General features: G+C 41.0%; 1 protein-coding gene across 14 annotated transcripts in view; it reads right to left on the reverse strand.

The window, feature by feature from the left end:
- The window catches only part of LOC5566252 (tyrosine-protein phosphatase Lar), a 607,417-nt gene that overhangs the window by 139,795 nt on the left and 443,190 nt on the right, over positions 1 to 24,432 (reverse strand). For all 14 annotated transcript variants that reach the window (XM_021845273.1, XM_021845268.1, XM_021845272.1 and 11 more), the window contains 3 exons: positions 1,826 to 2,212; positions 1,628 to 1,761; positions 1,300 to 1,450 (listed from right to left, as the gene is read on the reverse strand). In XM_021845273.1, the coding sequence (XP_021700965.1) occupies positions 1,300 to 1,450; positions 1,628 to 1,761; positions 1,826 to 2,212 (672 nt within the window). The remainder of the gene's footprint in view (positions 1 to 1,299; positions 1,451 to 1,627; positions 1,762 to 1,825; positions 2,213 to 24,432) is intronic.

Consider the following 24,432-nt stretch of genomic DNA (forward strand, 5'->3'; position numbering starts at 1 on the left):
CTAACTGCAATCAAAACAAAAGTAGTGTGAAAATTGTTGTTTGTTTTCCGCTATACTAGCCGGAGGCGGATTTTCCGGCCATTATTCTTCAGCAGACACACGCATTCCCCCTTTCTCCTCTCCATCTATCAATCACCGGAACGCTTCAAAATGATTTTTTTTTCGCTTTCTGGCGATACGTTTTGACCTCGGTGGCGGGCGGCACGCGTGATAGTGAATGGCCCTGCCTGGTCTCTAGAGGCTAATGGTGATCTATGAGATCGACCATCGCGTAATAAAATCAATTATAGTGGCGCTCTCGGGCAATACTGCTGGACTGTGCTCGGCTTTACAGGTCATTATTTTTCCACCCTGCGGACGGAGGATATGCCGTACCTCTACCGGTAGCTCTCATTGATTCTGACTGACGTTCATATTGTCCGTTTTGTGTTCGAAGCTTTGGAAAGCTATTGGTGTGCTACAGTATAACGTGCTAGGGTGGGTCTTTGTTCGCATGAAATAATAGCAAGATTGATGAGATAAATGGCTTTTCGTCGGCCCAGATACGCGTAGCTATTCGGCAGGACCAAGCTGGCGATCGTGGGTTCGAATCCTACTTCGACTTCCCAGAGCATAGAGTATCTTCGTGCTTGCCTCACGATATACGAATGATAAAAATGGTCAGTTGGCAAAGAATATCTAGATGAGGGTTATAATAAACGCTCTATCGATATAAAAACCTAGTATTAACAATCATACGTTCATTACTGTGCTAAAATGGTAAAAGGCACTTATGTGAGCACATGGGCAGTTTATGTTATCAAATTTAATTCTTTTTTGCTGTTAGTTTTTCGATTATTCGATTAAGTGGTTATCAATTACATGAAGCATTGTTATTTTTTCCTAAAACATAAGAAATCATTTATGCTAGCAGATATAATAGATGAATGCTTCCCTTATTTGCCTCATTCTGTATCGATCATACAAACGCCAACGCTCGAAACTGACCCACCCTAGTGCAGCCCAACGAAGCCACGCGGCGACTGATATGTGATGTGTTAATAGATGGTGTTTGCTGTTTGGTGCGCTTGTGAAAACATAAAACAAGGGAAACTGATACCTGTTCGTTTGATATCGAAAAACAAAAAAAAATGGGGGGGAGAAACCCCCGGTGTTGCTCAGGCTCTGAAATGAATATGTGTATACTTTTTGCTATTGGTGCATTTGAGGACGACGGGATAGATTCGGTGACAAGGTAAGCGTGGGGGTGGTGGTGTGGAAGAGTGGGGGAATCTGGGTGCTGGACCCGATGGGAAATACCTGTCTCTCCGGTAGTGCACGTAGCTGGCGACGAGGGCGGCCCTCTACCGATATTGTTCACAGCAATCACATAGAACTCATACTCCGTGTATGGACTCAGCGTTCGCACAACGTAAAACATTGTAATGATACCACTGATTTCGCTGAACGCCTGCCAAAGAGAAATTGCCGTTGCGAGAGAGAAAAAAAACACCATTAATAATGCTGTCAATTACGGGGGATTAATTTCATCTTTGCGCATTTTCACCGAAGCAAAGAAAAATGGACAGGCTTCAGTTTACAGCCGTCTCGTCCAGTTCCGCGCGTGTGGTCTCAAGGGAGCACTTACCTGATTGGCGTTCTTCGGTTTGTACTGGATTACATAGTATTGGAGATCTTCCGGTCCCTTGTACGACCACTCTAGGCGCACCTGTGTTGCGGTAACTTCCGATATTGTCACGTCAGTTGGTGCTGCGGGGAGAGCTGTAAAATGAATACAAATATTAATGATCCGTGGCCTGATCCCATAACTCTCCGGATGACATACATTGCACCTTCACCAGGGTGGTGGCATCGATAACCCCGAGCGTAGAAGATGCGATACAGGTATAATTGGCACTGTGTCTAATGTTGCTCAGCTCCAGAACGTTGCGCCCAACCGGGACGTCGGTCTCCGGTGTTAGATCCTGATCAATTCCTTGGCGCCATTTGACGAGAGGCATCGGAGATCCTACCGCCACACAGGTTAACGTCAGGTTTCCTCCCAACATCACCTCGTAGATGGGCTCCGGTGGCCGGGAAAAGGTGGGTGGCACACGTCGAACTTTCACATAGAGGTTTGTTTGCTTGGTGTGTTCCGTACCGACGGAGTTTTCTGCCACGCACTCGTACCGCCCCATGTCACTTTCTTCGCTGTTGTCTATTTGGAGGCTTCCTGCAACATGAGAAGGTAAAAGCACGCCTTTAATATTGCTACCTGGAGAAATTAATTACTTTACAAGTAATATATATTTTTGTGCTGCAGCCCGCTTGATTCCCTTTGCTTTGCCCGGCCACATTGATGCCAGGGGTAAAAGTATTACATCCGTTATTTGCCCGGGTGCCTGGATAATGTAATAAGTTGTGCTTTTTGCTCGGTTCAGCTTTTAAACTATGAGAAATGCTATTGGAGCATAAATGGTTGGTTAGTATCCTTGTTATTATGAGATTTTTTACAATAATTTTCTGGGGCTTTATCAGAATGCATCGTGTGTTCTAAAGTTATTTCTCTGAATCACTTAAGAGATCAAATTTTGGTAAACGGCCCACCTATTATTAAATTTTTAAAGTGGTTTTCAGCCCTAGCATGGATATAGTTAGCGGGTGGCAGGTGTAAATGTTGAAATTACTCTTGAAGTCCAAATTAAAATAAGACTTCTGCCAAATATCAGACATCATTTGGAGAATTTGACGTTGCATCGCCCTTTGCTGGTCGATGAAAAAATTGTCACCACGAAAATTATTTTTTGTTTGAATGTATCGAACAGAAGATCGAACATTATTCTCAGTATTGATATCTATAAAATAGTTTTGTCTTGATTGATTGAGGATTTTTCTTGAATGCACCATAATCTTATTTTCGCACAAAATTATTTAAAGGTTTTATCAGCAGTCCGCTAAATATATTTGAGGAATCCACAAAAAATTCATTATGGAACTCGAAAGGTTAATAATGCTGTCGAATAATTTAAACAAATTTCTGGAGAATACGTTAAAGAATTTGATAAAAAAAAATCACATATAACACAGGAATTCCACCTAGAATTACTCTGGATGCTTTTCTTCCGATTCTTCAAGAAATTTCTTCAATAATCACTTCAGGGTTTATGTCCAGAAATCTTTCCTCGGTGTACCTTGAATTTCACCGCTGTTAGCAAAAGCTCAAGGTATATTTTGGAACGTATCTTTGGAATCCTACTTTAGAATTCCTATGGAAATTAACAAATGCAAGGAATTGCTCCATGATTTTCCAAGAGTTCCATGAATTTCCCAAGAGAACTAACTGAGAAGTTTATAGGGATAATTCTAAGTATTCTTTTGAATATTTTTGAGAAATGGCACCTTTCGAAATTGAGTGGTGGGGCCAAACACGATTGTGTCGCTTGCTGCAGCGGGAGCGAGCGTTAGAACCGTAAGCACATACGTTTGGCATGCAATGCGTAATCGAGTAGTATCGGGAATCAAATTAGGCGTGATTATATCTTGGATCGCATCACCTTTATCACCACCTTATCCCACTAACCCAATATCGTATCCATGACAACTGTGGAGATGCATACTCGGTCTCTAGTACAACGGTTGTCTAACTAACATCCCTGCCCTTCCCCGATGACCGTAAGGACGTGGCCGGCGCCGTTATTGACTTTCAAAATTTGAGCTCTCAATTTGTGCACTTCGAAGATGGTTAGCTAATCCCAAGCCCCATTCATTGAATCTCTGTGCAACTTCAAGTGTTCTGGTCAATCATGTAGTGCAACGACGAAGCGGTCATTCATGCTCATGCTCATGATCAGAAATGGCATCTTTTGAAATTATTCTGACTATTTTATCATGCCCTCTAGTTGAATTCGGTCGGGTGTTACACCCTGAATTCAGCTTTAGAATTTATATATTTTTAGCAATCACTTGAGCAGTCCTTTCTTTTGCTCATGGTAAATTTCAACCATTTTTTTTCTTTCTTTAGATATCTTTAGTTATGTTTTGCGTTTCGTTTTTAATGATCCTTTCATAAATCACATAAATCCTGGCATTGGTTTTGCAAATCTTTTATAAAATGCAATCTCAAAATAAAAAAAAATGAAAGTTCAAAAATACTGCGGAGAACTCTTCTATGAATTCTGAAGAGATTTTTACAGAAATTTCACTATTTTCCCTACTGGATTATTTACATAATTTACAGCAAACTCAATGCTTTATTATCAATTTAGGAAATCCCATCTGAAACAGCTAAAATTGACGAAGTATTCCTACAGGAACTATTATATATATATTAGGCCTCCAAAAAGGCAGACTTCAAATTTCAAGACCACAACTGGAGAACTGAACATCCGTTTGGGATGGAAACATGATCGTTTGATCACCACCTGTAAGTTGCCAATCGATTGAGTTTTCAGCCCAAACTAATGCTTACTTCCCCAGATTTGTGCTCTTGAATAATTGAGTTTTGGCTTCGATTCAATTTAATTGTTGAAAATATTAGATTATTTGAAATTAGAGGATGGAGGAGGTCTTAGAGAACGTTGTTTCCATGGTCACAATTAAAAAATTGCCAGTGTCATGATTTTGGGAGCATCTGCATCTTATGGGTTTGATGTATCTTTATTTTGTGTTAATGTTCAATGCAAATAAATACAGAGGTTTATAAGATTTATTTGAAGAAGAAGTTTGTTTCTTTGGTTAGATACAACTTAGTTCAATACCAGCTAATAGGTTTTTAGCAAAAAGAGCTGTTTATTACACTTACGTGAAGGTTCAACTAAGATTCTCCAGAATGAGCCATTTATTCTGTTTCTGTTTCTTTTTCTGTTTATTATGTATAAGCTTACAGCGCTCCAAGTATAAATCAATTGGTCAGCGTCCATTTATTACGTAACGCTAAAATTGACAATTTTTGATCCCCTCCCCCCATGCGTAACGCTTTTTGTATGAAAAAATTCAAATGTTTGTATGAGCCGTAACGCTTGCGACTACTCCTCCTCCCCCTAGAGCGTTATAGTATTTATGGATGGCGCCTTGTATCATTTGACATTGACGAATGATCAAGACCTGAGACGAGACTCGCGAAGACGGTCTTCTTTTTCTGTGATTGCTGAGTTTTTTTCTTATTCCACTTTGTGTTTATACCAATTATGCGCAAGCCGTTCAAATTCTCACATGAACCTCTCAGCAAAAAATAATGGAGTTTGCATCACATCGAATCATAAATAGCCGTTTGAGTGAAATATCATGCCAGCAAACGTAGCAGACATTAAAAATAATTAATCTTCTGCTTAGATTTATCAGCAACTTTGGAAAAAACTGCTCCGCTGACTGAGGGTTTCAATAACAATTTACTTTGAACACAATACTTTTCACTTTTTCAGCCATAAAAACGGTGGGCTGCATTTGACGTTTCGTGAGAGGGGAATCTGGGCTGCATATGACGTTGATATTTTTCCTCTTCGCGAGTCTCTCTCAGATCAAGACAAGACATGTGAAGAAGTATATTCCAATTTTACTACTACTACTTAAAATCAAAAAGACGTAAAAATCCAGGAATGCCGCCAAATTTTTTCACCCAAATTCGGTGGCTTCGTTCGTTTGCCCAGTGCTTTGCAAAGGCCAGAGCAGAGTGTGTGGTCTTTTGATTTGGTTGCGTGTTCCGATGGAACGCGCGACGGAATTAAAACAAATCGTGTTCGGTAAAAAAAATCGACAATAGTGCGTGGTCATTTGCTTCGGTTGCATCTTCCGGTGGGACGCGCAACGGAGTCAAGACCAATCGTGTTCGGTTCGTGTTGATCAAGTGCGAAAAGCTTCGTGTTCAGCCGAGAATGAAGTACTGATGAGATCGTTTCATGCTTATGATAATTCATTTTTATCGTTGCTATAAGTAGCATTTATTTTCAAACAAGCTATGAATGGTTCGTCACTACAAGTGTCGACCTTTTCGCGTTTCTTTTAAACTTAATATACCATTATGTTTTCGTCATTGGTCAAAATATCCTTTGAATAGTTCGACATTATGAATGTCGACGTAAGACATTTTTTTGTTGCAACGTAACTTTTATTTAAATTTTATTTTAATTTTCAAACATACTTTGAATGGTTCGTCATTACATGTGTCGACAATACCCTTATTTCTGTTATATACACTTTTAAAATACACAATCCTTTCTGTCTTCGTCATTACTAAAAATAACCTATGAATAGTTCGATATTATGAATGTCGACTTTTTTATAATTTCTTTCAATATATTTTTACTGCGATACAAAAATGCAACACTAGTTTTAAGTTTCGTATTTTCCCTCCCAATCCATGGATCGCATCACCGACCAAAGGTGACTCCCAGATCTTTTTCCTCCCTCACTAACCACACCTGTCCCGTGATGATTGTGGAGATGCAGAGGTATTCTCGGTCTTTAGAAGCAACGATCATTACACAATAACGTTCCTTACCCTTCCCAACTGACTGTAAGGACTTGGCTGGCGCCGTAATTGATCAATTATATGAGAGCTGCTAAAATTGCACTTTGAGAATATGCGGAAAATCCCATCCCTTATTCATTTGGATCGAAGTGCAATTCTTACCGGTTCGGATCAATCACGGAGTAGCAACCATTGACATGTACAGTCAGTCTATGCTATGCTATGCTATGCTATGCTATGCACTCGATTCGTAGAAAATACCAACGATTGAAAACTTGTTCCTTTGTGGTACAACAAATTATGTTCGCATTGATTGCCCTCGTCATATACAACAAAATCGTAGAACATGATTTATAAAACTGGTCATTTCATAGGTTAAATACCATCGTTCACTTAGTTTATGTAGCCTATCTTACTAATTTTTTTTCTCAGCTTTCTGATGGTGATCTCAGAATTAAGTGCGGTGCGCTGCGAGTGTAATAATGGGTTTTCCGACCAAATTTAAGATGGCGGCCAAATTAAAAATGGCCGCTATTTTTTTTTTAGCTTCAAATGAAAGCACATCACTTCTTTATACGATGCCTCTAAGTTTACTATGTGTTCCAAGGGAAACATATCACGCGAAGAAATACCTAAGAATTATCAAGAAGTGGACTTTTTCGCAAAGTGTTTAGCTGGCTGGCGTACGAGGGGTCCACCAATTTGAGAAAACCGAAAGGACCACCCTTTAGTTTCAGCATATACTAACGATCAGTGACATAAAATTGGAATTCTAACGATATGTGCCGATGGCGGCTTGGTTTCAGCGAGAATTGCTCATCTACGAGAATTTACATATACTTCATCAACAGTTCATACACTGCATGAAATCTGTATTGGAGTTGAAATGTTTGACGAAAGTTTATTATTTTCTTCAACTGTCCTTCGAAATTTAACTTTAAGTTTTTTTTCTTTTCAAAATTGGCATATAAGCAAGGCTGTGGAAGAATCTAATTTTTTAGCAAAGTAATGAACCCAGCAGTGTTATTTTTAGATATTATGATTGAAGGAGAGCCCTTTTACATATCGAAACGATTGACAGCCATTAAATATTTTGAAATCACTAAATTTCACGCAAGTGTTCATTTTGCCCCGATACCTTTTAACCAGTCTTGTTTTCGACCCAATTTTCTATCTCACTTTTCTGACACATGATGTGATTTTTATTACCATGCATAAATGTAGCACGTCGTACTAACATCAAACATGAAACTATCCGGGGGTTAAATAAAAACATTATATCTCAATATGATATATTTGTGAAATAATGATGATACGCCCTGCTAGTCGGGAAGTGATACTCTGGAATTTCATCAGAGATTTTTCTAAGAGTTTAATCTAATGATTCTATATATAATTCGGAAACATTCAAAAGTACCTTCGATCAGGCTTGTATTATCCAGCATTATAAAATTTTGGTAGCATGCTCTTGAGCGGCGTGTTGTCTTTGCCTCTTTGTGAGGGAGCGAAATATACTAAGCAGAACGAAAAACGAGCGAGAAAGATGCGACACAAAACACAACCGAGGAAAATCCCATCGAAACAGAGTGTCATCACAACTCCGCGAGACCGGTTTTGTTCGGACGGGTCACTCATGATTGTTTTCAAAGTTTGAGTAAGAGTGAGCACAGAAGCAAGAGAGAAAGAGTACCCTAAAACGGGGTATCTTTGATAATGCGGGTAACTTTGATAGTGTGGAACCCACAACATATTAAACGAAACAACATTAATTATGTTAAGCAAAACGAAAACAAAAGTCAAGAGTATTAGTATGAGTATAATCCCTTAAAATTCAAGAGGAAATATTAGTATAAAACTCATGTACTCATGCATTGTGCCTTTAAAGCAATCAATTTAATAAAATACATTGAGGAGTCTCTAAAAAAATCCTTGAAGAATTTAATTACACTTAATGAATTCCTAGACATTTTCGTTGGGGATTTCCATTCGAATTCTTTGTAGGAAGTCCTTCGGCTGATGTTATTTTTGGAAGAAATTGTTCGGAGGTTCTATGTAAAATCCTTATATCACGTTTCAACAACTGACAATGCTGAAGTTGCTGGTCAATAGAAAAATTCAGACTTTTTCTAATCTGAACTTTGTAACAACTGAATTATTTAAAATTCTTCTCGTTTTCCTGAAATATTGTTTCTTACGAGTATCAAATCCTCCTGCTTACTCAACATTTAGCGGTTTTGGACTTCATAGTTGATTTGTCATGTGTTACAATGTGTCATTTTATTTGCTTCAGTAATTTCCTATTACGGAAGTGTACTTCTCCTGTGAATGAAATTCGAACATAAAAGCGCACACTCCCACTATGGGGAGGCTTCATTCTCATCACCATTCTCTATTGGACCATCATCCTTTGTCATCAATGTGCGCATATAAATACATACCTACACCTACATTATGCAAGCTAAGAGCATGTGGAGGTAAACTTTTCAAATGTTTGTTTGGTGGAGAAAGTTTACAACAAAAACTGTTCGGTGCTACTCATAGCCAGCAAAAAAGCCACACGCTTAAACGAAGTTACACACAATTGAGTATGATTCGCACAAAATCAGACACATCAGGTGTGTTTTAACCAGGGACGAAAATACTCAATCTACCCTCGCCTACATTGATACTTGCTGGGTAGAATCTTCGTTGATTTTTATTTGTTTTTATCCTCACCTTGACAACACAACAAAGATTGGCAAAGCGCTTGCGCAAGATTATCAGTTTCCTTTTAACCTGCTGCTACTCAAACGCTTTTTGATAATCGGAAACAAAAAATGATATTCATTCTCATAAGCTTAACTTTTTTACATTCCGCTTCGGGATGTTGAAGTTTTTGCACGAGGCACACTAAAGACGCGTCAATATAATCCATTCCGTGCATCGGATCCTTCATTATCCGTATAGCAGCATATTTTTTAATTAATTTGAACCTCATTGATAATCAATTTTCTAAAACTGACACTCTTCTGCTTCTGATAATCAAAAACACCAACGACATACGGGTATCGTTGTTTGTTTTGCCCATCTACTTTTGTGCCATCTTCATTGGTACACTCATATTGGTGGTGGTGTGGTTACTTTGATGGTGGCATAAATTCAGTGAATTGAGTATAGTGAGCTTGATTTTTTTCGTCCCTGGTTTTAACACATACTGAAAAACTTGCTGCTGGGATAATTTTTTTCTTCTTTTTGTACAAGTTTGTAAAAATCAAGCGGACATCAGCACAAAATCGATTCTTCAGGATGTGTGGAAATAACACCAATTGTGTGTTAGTCCAGAAGAGCCCGATTTTGTGTAACTTTATTTTAGAGAGCATGCACCCTTCTGCACTGGCCCTCCGCCAAACGGCAAACAGACACTACCGGAACGACCGGAGCTGGGTTCTACATTTTCTCAGCTTTGGGAGTTAGTTGTAAAGCCATATTGTTAGAGATTGTTGTTCGGATGGGTGCCCTTCTCCGTTTGTGTTTTCTGCGACGTTCTGCAAAGAGAAAACGTACGGCAATGGGGTACATGGGTAACCTCTGCATTTTACACCTGTTTTCATTCGAAAGTATGAGTTCGGATGCGGGAAGGATAATGGGTTTTCGTCTAAGTTGGAAAATGTGTTCCACGCAGTACTTATTGTTCCACGAGGTACCGTGTATTTTAGTTTGCCCAAGAAACGACCCCGAGCTCATTCCGGAGCAGTTCGCATTAACTAAGCACTAAGCAGTTGGCCCTAGACGAGTCCCGTGTGTGTGCCACCAATGGCTATTCGGTGTGTGAACTTGGTGTGGTATGTACACTGCAAATTTAATGACTTCAAGTGAACGAGGTAGTTATTTTATACAATCAAGATGAGTTATAAACCAGTAACATACAGGGTGTCCGCAAATTATCCGTACAAACTTTGAAGGCATGGCTCAATGCAATTAAGCGGAATAATTTCAGTATTCTTGCATGGTATAATACATTGACCTATTATGTTCTTTAGCAGTTAGTTTCACACATTTCCGATTTCAAATATTTGTCAAATCAAGACAAAAGTGTTGAAAGGTCTTAGAGAGAGCCGTTTCTCGAGTTTTTTGATGGAAGATAAAAGTCCACAGAATTCACAGGATTTGAACTGATTTATTTCCTAATTCCAGCCTAACTTGAAGCCAAGGAACTGTAGATTTCTTCAAACAGTAATAGAAAATTTGAAATAATCTATTTCAGATTTTAGGAAGAAAACATCTCTAAAATGACTAGCAGCCCTCAAGAATAACGTCTCCGAAAAATTAAAATTTGCCTATCTCAGAAAGAAGCAATTATTTCTAAATTATTTGAAATTCTATTTTGTGTCAACATATGGATGTATTAAAAAAGGTACACGGTCATTGATTTTTTATCGTTTTAAATGTGAGATCATCTTTCCCATATTTTGTTGTTCGGATAATTTACGAACACCCTGTATGACACCGAAGTACACCGAAGAGATTTACAGTATTGTTTTGATTTCTATGGATTTACTCTATAGAGTTACGTAGAACCTATGAAACAACTAAGCAAACACATAGATTTAGTTCTACGTTGCTGATGAAGGTCTGATATTTTGGATATTTGTATTATTATCTTTCGTGTATTTAGCAATATTGCTCATAAGGTTAAGCGTTACAAACAAACAGTTGTTGAATAGTAAAAATGCAATTTTAACGAGAAACAGGGGGCTCATCAACCATAGGAAAGGTTGAAAAGATATGCGAGTTGAAGAACTGTAAGGTTGTTGGAAGAGGCAAATGAGATGTGCAAATAACGTCTAAACATGCTTTTCCGGTGAAACTGATTTGGCAACGCTGCATAGTTCGAAATCAAGTGTTAAAATTGTATACCAGGTGCCTTACCGAGTTTGTTCCCTTGTATCAATGGTTGAGTCGGTTAGGAGAAGCAGTTTGCTGAGGCTACTTCTGCTTCACGTGTTAAATTGTTATAATCACAGGCCCTTCCTTGAAGTAGTGCCGTATGGTGGTTTCGGGAGAAAAGGGACTGAGGCTAAGGGTACCTCAGGTATCTTCTGTGCATTCTGAATACATACAGAGCTCGGGCTGGTTTTTGGTGGGTCGTCGGTGGTGTGGCAGATTTCCTTCTTAAAAAACCTTCCTCCCCTTCGAGTCTGGTTGCAGGTAGATATAGAAGTAGGTTTGGTGATGGCAGTGCTAAAGTAGTGTTTGATGCAGTGTTGTTCAGACTCATTTCCCCGAAAATAACATTTTCCGAACTACGAAGCCACGAACTACTACAACCATGGTCTATCCTCCTAAGATAGAAAAGCAGATGGTTAAGCTTGAGTACTGCACACAAAATCGATCAATTTTGATCCCAGAGAGCCACAATTCAAGTTTCGGTGAAATGAAATGAGTGAGTGAGTGAGTGCAAATCATTTCACCGAAACTTGAATTGCGGCCCGCCGAGATCGAAACTGTCGGATCCCATGTGCAACACTCAAGCCCAACCGGGAACCAAGACTCCATCTCAGGAATACAACGCACAGTTATAACAGTTCATGGCTTCACAATTCGAATTTCGGGGAAATGAGTCAGGTCAACACTGGTTTGATGGAAATATTTTTCAAATACCGTTTTGATTCATATTACGGACAGCTTCAAATTCCGGACACTCTCATTTGTATGGGAAACATTTCACACGAAATGTTTCAATTTTCGCCATCCAAAAGTTCTCATTTTCAAGGCTTGTTTTATTAGGGTTTTTCCATAAATATCGTTGCAAATTTATAATGCCCAACTACCTTAGACGTCTCTTAAGTGGTTGAACGATTTCAATTGATGATTTGACTGTTCCATTAATGATTATCATGAGCTGTCCGTAATTCGAATCAAAGCGTCCGGAATATGAGGCAAAAGTGAGGGAGCGTCCGGAATAAGAATCACGAAAAGGCCACACGTTTTGATTTATTTAAAATTATTCAATTTGCGGACGCGTATTCTATACCCACCATCCGAAAGTTAAGGGCTTCCGACGCTCGATAACGCCAACAAATCATACAGAATGATTTATTTTGTATGGTCCAAGCTGGGTTATACTTCACTGAGGCCTTAAGTGTCCGTAATATGAATCAAAACGGTAGTTGTGGAATTTGTTTATCTTGGAACACTTGACGTTTTGGAATGACGTTTTCCGTGATGTGAAAAGATGCTGCGTTTATGAATACAGCCTTTAGAAATTACGGAACCAAATTAAGTCAAAAACAAACGGGAACATAATGCATCCTATATAAACGCCTTATATAGAGATAAACCGGAAAATCTTTGGTGGTCTCGGATGTTGATTAATTGTGCCATCGGAAACTAGCTAAATGCCACCACAAATTCGTTTTAATACCCAAATTACAGTTGATTTTTTACTTAGTTATATCATTTAAACATTTAAAGGATCAATCAGAACACCACTCAAATGTTGGTAACTTTTTTCACTACAATTTGTACATTGCATGACACTTCTTTGCTATGTCTCCTTCGAACTAGAAGCGTAACATGCTTGATGGATGGCCTCTAACTAGTGCAGAAAGAAACGGAAGTGTGCCAGAAATAGCAAAGCTGCCTAAATATTTCCCTCCTCAGAGTATAATGTTTCTCTTTGATCGATTTCAATTCCATTGGTAAAACAATCAGAACATAGAAACCTTTGATGAGACTATCATCGAAACATTTTCATTAAAATTGCAACTGTCAATTTTCGAAATGGATAGCAATAATAATTGTAGGAAAATATTTGACCCAATCATAAAAGCTTCCCATCAGACTGCACTGAACAAACATAGACACTGCTTCTGTGCACTTTGCAAGTTACATATGCCGGGCGGTGCACCAATATAGACAGAGGGGCGAACGAAAGTGACAACCACACCCTCCTGTTTAATATATGCAAAAGATTGATTCACCCAGCTCTACCTGTGGGCCGCCAGCAGCAACTGCAGTCAGCAAGATCCCTTCCATCACCCCCATCTGGTAGAGCTTTCGAAGAGGCAAGCATAGAGTCAAGAAATCAATAATGTTGCCACCTCGTCGGCACCATCCGCATGTAAATTTCTCGATTCTTCAGCAGAAAAGCCTGTGCTGAACATTCTTCACATACAGTGGCCCCACAGTTGTGGATCAACTTTGGGTCGTTTTTCAAAACTAAAATCTCTCTGGCGCTGTATATTTTCATTGTTTTCACTAATAAACTTCAAATTACACGATTATTTGCGAAAAACTATCGATATAAAGATAATTGGCAAAAGATGTCCTTCCAACAGGTGTGCATCAATGAGAGAAGTGTACCCTTATTTGAGATTCAAACAGCTCAGAGCCCTACAACAATGTATCTAAGAGTTTGACAAAATGTGCATTTAGTTAGTGCATAAATTTAGCCGAAGTCACACATTAAAACAACACTAAGCTTGGGGTACAATAAGGAGCCATTTCTTATGTGACTAACACTCAGAGCGGACAAATGGTCCGACAAGTTTAAAACTTCTATAGAACATGCATATCATGGGACTACAACAGCTAGTGGGTTACGATCACGTGAATTGTACATCTAAGTCGTAAAGTATAATCCGACGTCCTTAATGAAGAAGATAAGCGCTGCAATTGCAGAGAGGTCGTCCTGCAGAGCTTCTCAAATACTACCAGAAATCTCGTATGTTCATCTGTCTGGGGCTAACAAAGGCTAGGCAGTTGCAGATAAAATTCTCAACTGTGTTACCCGTGTCACATACCTCGCAGAACCGATGGAAAGGGTTTCCTCTGTAACTGTGAGGCCGTTTCTCAACCGGGAAATTATTGTTTGGGATTTAATTGACCTCAAGTCTGTCCACGCAGCGGTGCTACGTTTAATTTTTCCAGCTAAGCCTCTCGTGAGCAGTGTTGATATGCTCACACTCAAAATCTCAATCAATACGCTCTCCCGTGAGAGCAAACTCATTAGAGATCTGCTTCGCAAATCTCACGCTTGAGATTTTGATGAAAAATCAACTCAATCAACTCAAACCGTAAAAAATGATTCAGTCGCAAAACCCGGCAAAAATTCGTGAAACCCGAATGTTGTTGTTAGAAAGGATTAACATAATTTTACCAGACTAACAAGAAATTATTGACGTGTGTGAGTGAACTGTGGAAATACGAGACAATGAGTTAAAAAGGTGAGCCAACTCATCCATGTTTTTTTGACTGCTGAGTTGCATTATTGACAACTCACACATGAAAAATCTCAAGCGTGAGTTGTGAGAAATTGAGTTTTTCACAAAACTGCTCGTGAGTTCACCCACCCTACCTGCCGTCGAATATCGGGGGGTACCCTAGTGCTGTCTATCGGGCTGGTAGTAGGTGCAGTGGCGGCATATAGACCGGCAGCTGCTTCGGCGGAGAAGATTGAGCACTGCCCAGGGAGGCTGAGGCAGGTTGCTAGATTTCCATCTGTTATACTGCCCTTCTACGTCTACTTGTTCCATGTAAACCTTATGGACCGCGGAACAAATATGCGCAAAACGGCAGTATACCTATTCCAACACCTCTTACGGAGAGAATCCGTCAGTGCTTTTATATATAGAGTTTTTGCACTTCTAGCAAAACTAGAAACTTTCACCTTACCCGGCTATCTGGGAAGTACATGGCGTTCAGGCTCTGTGGTTCTCACTTAACGGTCTATTACGGTCTATTACTCAACGGTCTACTGCGGATGCACGTCTCGAGTGCGGTAACAGAGAAAAAAAGGGGGAAAATAATTCTGTACCACGCCACTTTGCTTTGGCTTGGGCTACAAGCCTGATCTCCCCCTGCAACTACCTCATGGTATTACTTCCGGAGGCAGAGTTGATTGTTGATGCCTCTACGCCTTTTCGTCACCTCTTGATCTATTTGATCTGGCTGCAATTTGTCTCTTCAAAGTCACTCACATTTTGGGGCCGACCTCACGCCTGAACCATGTGAGACTTACCCTACTGGGGTGGCCGCGAAGCCACCCGGTCCGGCCGCACGCCCGGCGCCTTTCGATAGATACTACTGTGTTTTTTTGGTGCGCTTGACTCCATTCTCTGCTCGTCATGATCTACGGGTAGACCGGTTGGATGCCGAGGTCGGACTTTCGATTCCGGTTGAGGGGTGACTTCCAGTTAGCAAGCGCCCCGACGACCCAAAGCCAGCGGTTCGTCGTGATCGATACTACTCGGCTTAGTTCTCGACGGTGAAGCTAGCCTACTCCGATGGAGAGTACCTCGACGGAGGAATATCTCCCGAAACCGGTAACGTTACGCGTTATTCATACTCCGTTGTTGGCTGGTAGAGTGCCGAAGTCAACCCAGAGATTCCGGTTGGAGGATTGTTTCCGGTTCACTGGCGCTCCGAAGACTCAAGCCGGTGATACACTCGCACTACTCAGAATACCTCTACTACTTTAGAAAGGCAGCAGGTGAGTGCAATGGATAGTTTGCTGGTTGCTGGTTCTCGAGCTTGATTGTCAGGTTTCGTGATTGGGGCAACGAAGCTCTCTTGCCATTCCTGTGGATAGGAGTTACCAGTCCACAACTAATTTATCAGTTCAAGTAGGATTAGCTTACCAGATCGTGGGGCCCAAAAGCAGCGAGTTTGGCGAAATATTTTCCCAGGCCGTCGGCAATGATTTCTGGGTACGCAGTGCTGTTCCCATCAATATCGAGGGTGGGTGGAGTGACAGCTCTTTTTCCGTTGAGAGCGTTGACCTTGGCCCATAGGTCGGCGGTTGATTGTGTTACGTTGATGCTCTCCAGGAACTCCTTCCAACAGGCTCGTTTAGCGTCTCGGATGACTTGCGTGATGGTGTGGAAGTGTTGCGATATGATACCGATCAAGGATTACGTATCGGTTTGAATGGTCAGGCGCCACCCTTTTCACGGTGCGAAGAGCCTTTCTACGTGCCTTGATCACTTTTTTGATTGCTGAGGACCATCAACGGGGAGCTTTTCGGCCAGGCTCGCTACTTGTTTTCGGAATCAAAAAGGCTGACGCTTACGTGAGAATGTCGATGAATTCTGCCATGTTGCTCGGGTGGCAAGTGTGGAGTGATGCACTTATGCTGCTGTTATAGACAGTCCAATCTGCTTGATCACACAGCCAGTGAGAACGCCTGGTCGTTACTGGAGCCTCCACGGCTAACGAGATTTGGAGAAGATGGTGATCGCTGCCATGTGGGTCCGAATAGATGCACCAGCTGAACCATTCGAACAGATCCGAACCATTGATAAAAGTCGATGAACCATCATTTAGGATAGTGAGATCACTATCTTCGAAGAGATTTAGTAGTGTATTGCCCCTAGAGTCTGACCGGGATCAACCCCAGACCGTATAGTAAGCGTTTAATCATCAAGGACATTCTAGGTTCGGGCAGTTGTCGAATAAAATTTTCTACCTACCCCGCAGGTTAGGAATATTTCCGCATGGTAATAGACACATGCCACAGATATCTTTGTGCTTCCCTGAACTTTGACCCCGGCAACTGGAAGCTGGGAGTCGATATTGGAGAAGGCAGATAGAATCGACTTTAGCATCCCGAGGGCGACGGAACGACGGAAGTTGCTACCGCGCTTAAGGTCCCATACATATCTACCGCCGAGTGAGCGATTCAGCTGTTCGAGTGTAACCCGGTTGACTTCTTGGAGGGCCAGGATCCAAGGGGGGTCGCAGCTTGTGAATATCTCAAGATCCGCACGATTGTTAAAGAACCCCTTCATGTTCCACTGCAGGCAAAATCTAGTTGGTTCCCTGCTTCGAACTAAAGTGGTGTTAGAGCACGAATGGATCGCCTTACCAGTGGTGGTTCCTGATGGTGAACTAACAGTGAGTGGCGGAGATCCGATGGCACTTGAAGGGGGATCGGATGGTATTTCGGTATCGCTCTCGGTGCAAGAACAAGACAGAGCTCTACAGATGGTAGGCCCGAAAGTTTGACCCACCAAATGCAGGGATGTTCCGATAGAAGAAATGCTTCCCGAGAGCTTGCAGGCCTTGCAGGCCCGGGGTGCCCAAGGTCCTCTACGGAAGAGATAGATATTATGTGACTTCCCGCGTTATCCATTGGAGTTGCGAGTGAAGCCCACCGCGTCCCGATTGCTTGTGAAACTCAACTTTCCTCGTCGCCCAGGGAGGTAGGCTCGGAGGCTTGGTTTCCCCTATCCAGGTCTCCCCTAGCGCCAAAGGTTTTCCGCTAGTTCCGGCTAGCAGGGTTTTTAGGCTACCAGAGGTTTTAGCTGGGCTGCGCACAAAGTGGAACAGGAGCTCTTCATCCATGACACCTTCACGATGCCGTAATCAATCCAACGTTTCCGGTTGGGGTAAAACTGATATGTTGCAAACAGACTCCGCCTCTTGCGCTTTTTGCGTTGGTGTTCAGTGCAATTGTAAGTCGTGTTTTCAACAATTGACAACTCTAATTAGTTCCAAGAGATATTTTTATTCTTGAGTTGAAACAAGCTGTGCTGCTAGAGAAGTTATATTAATAAGACAAAAATAACTGCAAAACATATTAGTTTACGCAGCAACAATGTTTTTGTTCAATGGCAAATCTGTTACGACGTTAAGATTGTTGGCTTCATCGACGACATCACTCTATTGCCCATGTTCGCAAGGTTGAAGTAAGCGCCACTGACGTTTTCAGCATATGTTCGTTATTTGAACGACAAATAACAAATGTTTAAAGATTTGTGGAACGCAACTATCCAGATTAGGGTTAGAACAAATCATAGTAATTGGAAACATGCGCTGATTATAGTCCGAATGCCGAAATAGTCAATAGCGCTTTTGTCGACCTTGCGAACATGGGAAGTCTAGTGGTCTATGGTGAATCGATGAAGGAAGTAGATTTGACAGCATCGCACTCTATCTCCATTAGACTGGCCCTTAAACAAAAAAGTTGTAAAACTCAACGGGGCACCCCCTAGATATGTGCCTTAGGGTAAGAAAAAAGGTCTCTCAAAATTTCAACTCAATTGGTTGCACCACCAGCTGGCGCATTCAATTCGAAGTTTGTATGAGATTTTCGTTTTAAATATATTGAAAATTGACCCTTGGTCACTGTTTCGTTCTGTGTACTAATTGATCGAGTTCAATTGGGCCCAGAATGACAAATACACTAGCTGATACCCTAATGAACATAATTGCAGAAGGTTGTATCTGGATTTAAGCTCATTATCATTAACATTTCAGTTGTTGAAAGTAAGGCTTAGATCAGAACTCCCGTACAGTCACATATATGCATGCGTCTTGCGCAGCAGCTCGCCCAGCGTCATAGGTGGCTATGATGCACCTAGTGGTAACCATCATGCTATGATGAAGAAATGCTGAGCTGTATTGCAGATCTACTTCAGATACCGTTGTGCGGGGTGACATTGGTCCATAAGGGTGACTTTGGGCCAAGATTTTTACAGCAAACTAAAACCAGAATAATGAAAACAATGAGGCAAGCTTCAAGAATACGGTATGTTTAGCCACTGGATGGTCATGGATTAGTTTTTTGCCTCCCGTGCTAGTCAAGAGATGCATCGAAAAGGGCGGTCAAAGTCACCCCCTAGGACCAATGTCACCCCGCACGGCAGTAGTTAAACCACCAACTTTATCACTTTTAATCATGATACAACCTTCTACGACGGGGACGTGAAAAAAATTCGGCTGTCATTTTTTTGTGCAGTAAAAGTTTTAGAAAGAAATTATCTGGCCAGTGCTCTCTACATGAGTGTGATTTGTAGTGAATGGTGTTATCGGTGCAATTTAAGCTGTGCAGGACGAGTAGATCGGTTTTCGAAGAAGCAATGTGTTGTGGTGTGCCGTTCGGTTTCTTGCTAGGGAAATAATGCTACCTGAGCCTATCGGTTTGCGTACGTGGTAATACAAACCACTGTTGGAAATGGATTGGTCATCTTACCAGCTATACCCAATTGGGAGATCCGGTGAGTTTGTTCCAAATTATTAACAGAATATTGTTCGCAATAGTTGAATTTTGATAAGTGCCGCGGGAACGATTTGTTACTTTTTTTGTGATATGCATCGTCGGTTCGGGATCACGGATAATCGAATGGTTTGCGTGTGGGTGGAAATATGTTTTGAATTTGCCACTATTTCCACATTTTCTCCGTTTCTGAGCGTTTAAACATAAAGAGGAGCTTTTTTTTCTTTTTTATTATTTTTTTTAGAATTGCCGCCATTTGTTCAATATAAGTTGGATACGTTTTTTTTTGTTTCTAATGTTCAATTTTCGAATAGTCAAAAAAATAAAGACTAGGTTTGTGGATCTTACGCGTAGCGGTTTTCTGTTTTTTTTTCTGTTACCTTCTATTCTTTCCCTCTGATGACCCTTGAGGGATCGGTTCTGCTTTTAAATCATTAATATGCAGATACACACACTTGATTCGTCGCAAACATAATCATTTGAAACGGAAAGTACTATGCGGAATTTAATTAACCATATATCTTAAATACGATAAATATCTTCTCTTTGATTGCCGGCATTCAAAAGATTAAATTCAAAACGCTAAACAATAAATGCCATGGGTCTATCGCTAGCTTTCAAAGCGAATCCTGACTTTTTTTTCCTCTCCCAACCCCCACCTCCGTAGCACTTATGAGGGTGTCGCTGAGTCGGTGGCCTCTCATTAAGTAGGTGCTACATCAACATTTCCTTCCCCTATCCCAAGTTACGGTAAAGATGGGCGTGGCCAGGAATAGCGATATTTATGGTTTTGGTCTTCTTGTTTAAGATTGGATCAAGGAATATTCCCCATCCTTGTTCTTGAAAGCAGTCCGAATGAGATTATCAAAACGAAACATAAATATTGCTAGTATCCAATCTACGAAGTATATCGTAACTACGCTAACGCTAACGCTTAATCATGATACAACCTTCTACAATATTGTTCGCTATGGTATCAAGTAGAGTTTTTGACATTCTGGGTTCAATTGAACGCGATCAACAGTTTTCCTGAACCAAATAGTAGATGGTGTACTGTTTTCCATATGTTTGAGCTGGGAATCCCATATGAACTTCAAATCAAATGCGCCAGCTCATGGAACGATCAAATGAGCTGAAATTTTCAGGAAGTCTTCCTCTAACCCTAAGGAATAATTCTGGGGTGTGCCCCGTGGAATTATACAACTTTATTTTTCTTCCATACTGAGATGGGCCAGTCTAATCTCCATAGTTGAGGAATAGATGAGATCTAGGAAACTATGACTGGTCCGTCACAAGACTGAGGTGGTGGTGGTCAACAACCGCAAGTTCAAGCAACGGGTGCTCATCTCGGCAGATGATTGCACCATACACAATTAGATCAAATTACCGAAGTCGGTAATTTATTAACCGAAATCTCAACAGCTGAACGTTCGGTAAACGAATAGATTACCGAAGTTTCGGTAATTTGAGTTTCTGAGCGCAGCTGTCAAAACTACCGATCTTTCGGTAATCTAATACCGAAAAAATGTAGCCCTGCTCTTCGGTTTTTGTTTGTTGGGAGGCTGCATTCTCATTAGTACCACCAACAAAATAGGCAAAACTGTGTGATTATTCTCATTTTTTTATTGTCAATGACGAACGATATTTACTGCATTTGAGTTGTATTACGACATATCAAGCATCAAACACGTCTGAAGATGAGGGCCATCGTTGTTGGAAGTACCACGAAAATAATGCAAGCCGCCATGTTGCCTCCTATACGAGACGGAGAAAATAGATAGCTGACTAATGTATGGCGGGCCCTACAATCAATCATGATTGTTACGTTATGAAATATTCACAATTTATCATGCTCACCTTCATCGTAATCGTAATAGTTTTTGTTCATACAATTTGCAACTTCCGAAGGATTCAACACACCACCAGAAAAAAAAATATGACGGCAAGATGTTGTCAACTTAAAGATTTACCGATTTCAGTGAGCTAAAAGATCGGTTACCGAAACATCAGTGAAATATTTCACCGTTGTCGGTAATTTTGGCGATTCACAGACGCTTCAGTAAAAATGTTGACAGATCAACGACAATTTACCGAAATTCGGTAATATTGCTGTCAAAAACTGTTCGTTTACCGAAACATCTGTAATTCAGTGTTTTACAGATCGAATCCGGTAATTTTATTTACAGAACTTACACTCTGTTTAAGTATGTAGAGTCAAGGTGGTTGAATATGCCTGTAAACCGGCATATACGGCTATAGCTGCGCTTTCGAGGATGATGTCTAACAGCTCTGCTGTAGTTGCCAGCAAACGTAAGCTCCTGGTAATCTTTTCAAAGGCGAAAGGCGCGTAGAACGAACAGAAACCTGATTTGGTTAGAAAACAGGTATATGTATATGTGATTAAGAGTAGAAGGCGCATACCTGAAGGTTTTTAAAGAGGCCTTGTGCATCATAGCCAGGATGACACCCATCGGTCTCGTCATCAAGGAAGATATTCAATGCTTCAACTAAAGAGGTACCAGAGGAGTCCGCAACGCGTTTAAAGAGATAACGCTTAGAGGTAGGCAACAGAAATGGGATAACTCTATTACAGGTAGATGGGCCTACGGCTATTACCAAATGTGGTATCAAAGAATCCACGGGGAAGTGAACTTCCACCTGACTCAGTTTCTGTCACGACATGCTTGCATAGGTTCGGGCACGCAAAATCTCCTGCGTGCCGCAATCGTGCTCTTGTGAAGGAAACAGGGGAGCCGTCGTGTTCGATTGCCAGCGTTTCATTGTTATGAGAGATCGCATGCTCGCATGCTCAAGAGTTGGCTGCAGAGGATTAGCCTTGCCGAGGCTGGTCCCTTGTAACGTTGTTTAAGTCTGCTAGGTGTTTCCGGGGAAAAACGGCATGAGCCTAAGGGACATTAGCATTCTGTATGCACTACATACATAACATGGGCTGGTTTAAGTAAGTCGTCGGTGCAGCGGTATCCCAAGACTCCCTGATCTTCTCTAATTGCTGATTTCCCCGTTTCGGAAAAAAAGTTCGATGGGAAATTCTGTTTTTAATCCAACATTGATACATGTCTGTGAGGTACCCATAACTGCAGGGTGACTGTACACGAAACTATACAACACCCCTTGAAGTGATGTGACGACAGAAGCGATGAGGACAGGTGTGCGCTTTGTTGCATGATTAAGATATTGGAAGCTCTCGGTTGGAACGAGCGGTGACAATGATGATGCGAAGTCACAACCCGTGTGTTTGGAGTGTGACGTTAAATAGCTTTGCAGACCATAGCCAGGGGGGTCCACCGGTTCGTCGTCGTCGTCGTGTGTCAATTGCAGGCAGAATTTGCTGGCAAGGCACAGACGCAAAGGACGACTACAACGCTACAACATGTGACTTATTACATCCTTATCAGCTATTGCAGTATGGTCCAGAGCAGAGGCTGTGCTATTCCAGCTCATCTTTTGTGCTCGTGTTGGGAATCGCTCCGTTGAGCTGCAGGCTGGCTGGCTGCTGTAGAATGATTTCGTGTGGGATGTATGCAACAAATATCATCATCACAACATGAATGAATGTTTTAGCTAAAGCACTTCATTGTTCATCTTTTATGCATGGGAATCCGAGCTTGTCCTCGCTTTAATGGTTTGGATGGTTTTGTTAAAAGCAATATACCGATATGCGATGAATTATTTAACACCTTTCCGATGAAACTGGATGCATCGTTTATTGCCTTGGATTTTCCCCATAAATATGATCGTCATTCCAGCTGACTTGTAAACACGTCGGAGATGATTTGAATGGGAGTCCACAGCGGGATGCTATAATTTCGTCATAATGCTGCATTTACCAGGAATGTAAAGAATAGTAATGTGGAATGCAACTGCTGCTTCACACTAATTATGTACATTCTGATGGTCTACTTCTAGTATCAGTTAGTGATAGAAATAAAGTATCTGACATGATTGTCGTCCTAGAAATGTATCAATTTTCAAAACACATTAGAAGCCCACTCTTTGCCATTAATTCGAGTTCTACCGTTCACGGGCTTATTATACCGCAACGGCTTCAAACACCCATCCAAAGTTTTTTAGAACAATGCGTAATGGCCGTTAAATTACCGGTTAGCTGCATCACACGCATGGCTTTTTTAAAAATGGTTCCAGTGAAAGTACAAGCATAGGCAGTCTAGAAGAAAAGAAAGCTTCATGCATAAATAATGCATAAACTTGCCATGGAACATAATGGTGCTCGTTTGAACGTTTCTTTAACCGAAAAGATTGAATAAAGAAACTTTACAGGCTCAGGATAATACGGGCTTGGGAAAGGTTGGAATGTCAAATTAAATCATTTACACGGTCCAAAATATACTTTTCAAAATGTGCTAGAATAATTGATTATACAAAGGAAATAATGTTCGAAAATAGATTAGAACTTATTTAGATTATAAGTGGTGAGAAGCATGAGAGAAGCACGCTTGTTGCACATAGAACGTGCGAGGTGAGACTGGCGCTGACAGAGAATTCTCTCGGTTTTGGGTCAATATTACAGAATTACAAATATAAAACTACCAATATGGAACTGGGGGGGCTTGCTTAGCTGAGTGGTTAGAGTCCGCGGCTACAGCAAACCCATGCTTAAGGTGTCTGGGTTCGATTCCCTATCGGCCCAGGATCTTTTCGTAATGGAAATTCCCTTGACGTTCCTGGGCATAGAGTATCATCGTACCTGTCACACGAGATACGAATGCGGAAATGACAACTTTGGCAAAGAAAGCTCTCAGTAAATAACTGTGGAAAAGCTCATAAGAACACTAAGCTGAGAAGCAGGCTCTGTTCCAGTGGGGATGTTAACGCCAGAAAGAAGAAGAAAGTCACTAAAGTCATCAATCTGAGCGGAAAAACCGAATTTAAGTTTCCCTAAATATAACTTTTTTGTTTCTAAGCGGCAAAACTTCCAGATTCAGGGTTGGTAGCAGTCAGACAGCAAAATAACTTGCAAAGGACTTGC

The sequence above is a fragment of the Aedes aegypti genome, chromosome 2, assembly GCF_002204515.2.
Source record: "Aedes aegypti strain LVP_AGWG chromosome 2, AaegL5.0 Primary Assembly, whole genome shotgun sequence".
NCBI lineage: Eukaryota > Metazoa > Arthropoda > Insecta > Diptera > Culicidae > Aedes > Aedes aegypti.